Source organism: Cheilinus undulatus, linkage group 11, assembly GCF_018320785.1.
Source record: "Cheilinus undulatus linkage group 11, ASM1832078v1, whole genome shotgun sequence".
Taxonomy (NCBI): Eukaryota; Metazoa; Chordata; class Actinopteri; order Labriformes; family Labridae; genus Cheilinus; species Cheilinus undulatus.
Window position 1 is genome coordinate 50,867,389 of NC_054875.1, and position 4,709 is coordinate 50,872,097.

General features: G+C 46.6%; 1 protein-coding gene across 1 annotated transcript in view; it reads right to left on the reverse strand.

Annotated features, from left to right (window-relative positions):
* The window catches only part of LOC121517855 (Ig-like V-type domain-containing protein FAM187A), a 4,681-nt gene extending 217 nt beyond the window's left edge, over window positions 1-4,464 (reverse strand). Inside the window, exons 1-5 of the mRNA XM_041799928.1 lie at window positions 4,282-4,464; window positions 2,980-3,257; window positions 2,115-2,471; window positions 1,547-1,782; window positions 1-298 (exon numbers count right to left, since the gene is read on the reverse strand). The exon at window positions 1-298 is cut by the window's left edge and continues 217 nt beyond it. Of these exons, the coding sequence (XP_041655862.1) occupies window positions 72-298; window positions 1,547-1,782; window positions 2,115-2,471; window positions 2,980-3,257; window positions 4,282-4,464 (1,281 nt within the window). The 3' untranslated portion in view covers window positions 1-71. The remainder of the gene's footprint in view (window positions 299-1,546; window positions 1,783-2,114; window positions 2,472-2,979; window positions 3,258-4,281) is intronic.
* Between the last annotated feature and the right edge of the window lie 245 nt (window positions 4,465-4,709).

The following is a 4,709-nucleotide window of genomic DNA, read 5'->3' on the forward strand; positions in this document are numbered from 1 at the left end:
CTGCATTTATAAACTGTACCAGCACTGATAAGACCCAGGAAAGTCCCTGGCCTTCATGTTTCTCTCCAGCTTTAATCGTAATGAGCTCCTGCTTGGTCTCTGAGGAGTCTGACTGCAGCTCTGCAGACCAGCAGGGATCCAAACGCAGCAGTCATGGCGGCGTATGATCCTAACACCGTCCTCAGGGCTGCGGGGAAGTCAGGATGTGATGTCACCGACTGTCTCCGCCCCAAATGTACGTAGACTAGGAGATGGATCTCAGCAGAGCGACGCCCCTGCAGCCAGCAGTGGTAGACCCCTGATGGAAGCAAAGACAGAGGAATCAGCTTTAGACAGAAACATCCCTCTGTCAGTGACTGAAGACCAAACATCTGCTCTAAACCTGATCCAGGACCGGACCTTCAGGAGATTTACGGGCATTGTTTTTCATCTGAACTACTTCCTGTTCAAAGATAAGGCCCAGCCTCTAGAGCAGGGGTGTCAAACTCAAGGTCCGGGGGCCAAACCCGGCCCACCAGGTCATATCATATTTTTATTCCAATTGTCCCGCCAGTCCGAGGTCTGCAGATTTACTCCAGTACAAAAATGTGAACTTAATCTTGATGATTGATAATCTCTCAGAGAAGTCATAAAAATTATAAATAGTAGAGTAGAAATAATGTGATTAAAAGTCGGCAACATGGAAAAGAAATGTGTTTTCATGTCATATTTTTAATGCAGTATCTCACGGTCATGATGAAAGTTACGGTTTTAACTTGTTGTCTTATATTTTGACCCTTAAGAATCACAATTTTAAATTCTGGATTTAAAGTTTGATCTTTAAACTCATTATTTTTTATTTTATCTCACATTTTCACCATTAAAACTCATGATTTAGACTTTAAGCTCATATTTTGATCTTTTCCTCTCATATTTTTGACTTTTTCTCTTATATTTAGACCTTTCAGATCAACAATTTAAAATTTTGAGCAAAATTTTGACTTTCAAAACTCATGATTTAGAATTGTATGTCATATTTGGACCTTTTCAACTCATGATTTAGAATTTTATCCTGTTTTTTTGACCTTTAAAAATCACAGTTTTGAATTTTATGTCATATTTGACCTTTTAAACTTGTGATTTTGACTTTTATCTCATATTTTCAAGATCAAAAATCAGGATATGCCTGACTTTAAATGTCATGTTTTTACCCTTTGAACCAATAAGTTTGACTTTTCATCTCAGATTTTGAGCCTTTAGACTCATGTTGACTTTTCTAATATCAAAATCCTTCATCATCAGTGCAGGGTTTCCCCCCATAGTTAATCTCTGGTGAAAGCGAGGTTGACCCTGTTAGTCCCTCAGGTTAGACCCAAAGTCAGAGTCCAGCCCCTGCTGTGACTGAGTTTGGCACCCCTGTTCTGGACTGATCTGGTCCTCCTGATCCCAAAGAAGACTAGAGCTCAGACTAAAGAGCCTAAAGAGTCCAGTAAAGTCTGCCGTCCCCCCAGTGTTATTTCCAGACTACTGTAGATGGATCCAGGACTACAGCACAGGAAGGGGGTACCTGAGTCTTGGGTTTTTGCAGGTGTAAACAGCAGGTGGTGTCCGGTGTCGATCGTTATCCGGGGGTCCGTGCTGCCGTTACCTCCAGGTGAAGGTTTGAACCTGTAGATGGGTTCAGAGTCTCGGTCCCAGGCCACAGCCATAGTAGGCCTCGCCCCAGGACAGCCCAGGATCAGGACCCGGTCTGCAGGATGGTTCAGGTAGTAGAGCTGTATCTCTGCTGGAGGGGATCCAAAACTATAAGACAGAGATTAAAAAAAGCTTCAGTCTCTAACTGGAGCAGTGATGAGGGCATGGACCTGGCAGCTTCAAACTCTCAGTCCTTCCTGAATCCAGACTCATGAGCTCTGGTAAACCCTCTGAAAGTCTCTCTGCCCTCATGAGCTCTGGTAAACCCTCTGAAAGTCTCTCTGCCCTCATGAGCTCTGGTAAACCCTCTGAAAGTCTCTCTGCCCTCATGAGCTCTAATAAAACCCTCTGAAAGTCTCTCTGCTCTCATTGGTCCTCTTAAAGCACAAAGCTACTAGCCTGATCTCAGAGGATGTAGGTTCTTCAGGACTTACCCAAACCCAAGGAAGGCCATCAGAGACTGGATCTTTGAAGGGGGAGAAGCTGGATTTGGACAGGTCACCTGACAACTTCTGACCTCCAGCCTAGCCCCATCTCTTTTGTTTTTCACCTTTCCAAAAGCCTGGGGCACGGCGCCTGAGCCACACGACGCCACGGTCTGATTGGCTCGTCTGTAGCGAACATGCAGGAACTTTGACTGGACGTAGCACAGCCCCACACGGACCTGTTCTCCCTGTAGTCCACAGCGATCGCAGACAGACCAGGGTCTGAAGCTGGAGAAGGTTCTGTACAGAGGCTGTGCAGAGCCACGCGTTCCCCTCCCTTTCGCTCTCTCGTCGAGGTTTTTTGGAGATAGCCTAAAACCAGATCAGAATGGGGTTAAATAAATGGAGGATCATCAGCTCTAGCCCTCAGGTCACTGAGGTCAGGGGTCGCAAGACTGCTGTTAGCTTTGATCTAAGTTCTTTATTTCATTTCAAGAAAGATGCTACAGACTTTCTTTGAAAACAAATGGACTGTTTTATCCAATCAGGATGTAAATTACAAAATAAAAGCATAAGAATAAGCATATGAATAAATACCGATATAATTATAAATACAAATAAAAATATAAATATGAATAAATACAGATACAAATATAAATATAAATATAAATATAAATATAAATATGAATATAGAGAGATAAACATGTGGAGGGTAAGATGTGAAGATCACAGAGACCAGGACCAGGTATTGATGAAGTATCAGCTGTGTCTCATGGACCGTCTTCATGGATGGCGGCGAGTCGCTCTCCTTATCAGTACAACACATTCCTCCTTCCTGCCATAACCATCACAATCACTGATTTCCCGTCTTCCTCCTCACCTGGCGGTGAAGCTGATAGTCCCTGCCTCCTGGATGTCCAGGTCGTAGCCATAGAAGATGTCTTTGTGGGCGGAGCCACAGATGTAGACGCCCGAGTCGTGTTTTCCTGCCCTGAAGATCAGCAGGCTGAAGAGGCGGATAGAAAATCGACTCTGCAGGTCGCCGCTGTGAGGGACTCCACTTGGGTCCAGCAGCTTGTTGCCATGGTGATCGGTCAGGACGGTGGCCTCCTCTGAGCCGCCGAGATGTTTCCTGAAGAACCAGACCACTGATTGGACCTGAGACACAGAGGGAGGATAAACATGATACGTCTACAGAGGGTCGATACAGCGGATCAGCTGATCGAAACCACAGATGTCAATTAGCTTCCTTTAGATTCAGAGGAGAAAACCTGAGCATCTCTGCTTCATAAATAAATGATACTCTGACCATCAAGAAGGAGCTCTGCCCTTTCTACAGGTATCACTAAAGTCCTCCACTGCTGCTCCAGGGTTCACCTGTCCTACAGGTGTCACTAAAGTCCTCCACTGCTGCTCCAGGGTTCACCTGTCCCACAGGTGTCACTAAAGTCCTCCACTGCTGCTCCAGGGTTCACCTGTCCTACAGGTATCACTAAAGTCCTCCACTGCTGCTCCAGGGTTCACCTGTCCTACAGGTATCACTAAAGTCCTCCACTGCTGCTCCAGGGTTCACCTGTCCTACAGGTGTCACTAAAGTCCTCCACTGCTGCTCCAGGGTTCACCTGTCCTACAGGTGTCACTAAAGTCCTCCACTGCTGCTCCAGGGTTCACCTGTCCTACAGGTGTCACTAAAGTCCTCCACTGCTGCTCCAGGGTTCACCTGTCCTACAGGTATCACTAAAGTCCTCCACTGCTGCTCCAGGGTTCACCTGTCCTACAGGTGTCACTAAAGTCCTCCACTGCTGCTCCAGGGTTCACCTGTCCTACAGGTGTCACTAAAGTCCTCCACTGCTGCTCCAGGGTTCACCTGTCCTACAGGTGTCACTAAAGTCCTCCACTGCTGCTCCAGGGTTCACCTGTCCTACAGGTATCACTAAAGTCCTCCACTGCTGCTCCAGGGTTCACCTGTCCTACAGGTGTCACTAAAGTCCTCCACTGCTGCTCCAGGGTTCACCTGTCCTACAGGTGTCACTTAAGTCCTCCACTGCTGCTCCAGGGTTCACCTGTCCTACAGGTATCACTAAAGTCCTCCACTGCTGCTCCAGGGTTCACCTGTCCTACAGGTGTCACTAAAGTCCTCCACTGTCCTACCTGGAGATTACCTCCGAGCTCCTCTCCTCACCTGAGCAGGTTTGCAGTGACAGGGCAGCTCCACCGTGACTCCAGACAGGTAGGCAGCGTTCACTAAGGTCAGGAAGGCTGGACAGGCTTTTCTAGCAAACACATCCTGTTTATCCTCTGGAGCCTCGAAGCCCCAAACCTCAGCACGCAGGAGGAGGAAGACGAGGAGGAGGAGAGGGGGCATCGAGGGTTTAAAAACAAAGAAACCTTCTAAAAAGCTTCCAGAGTCACTTTACAGAAATGTCTGATAGAAATCATCAACCTAAAACATCTTAGCATTCACACAACTCAGCTCAAAACAAACTGAAAAAGTCTACATATGACAAATGACTGTTACTGTGGTTGTCATGGTAACAAAACATCATGATGGTTCCAGTTCCAAGCTGTCTGAATGTCCTGGTACAGGGCTGATCAGTGCGTGCTTTTCAG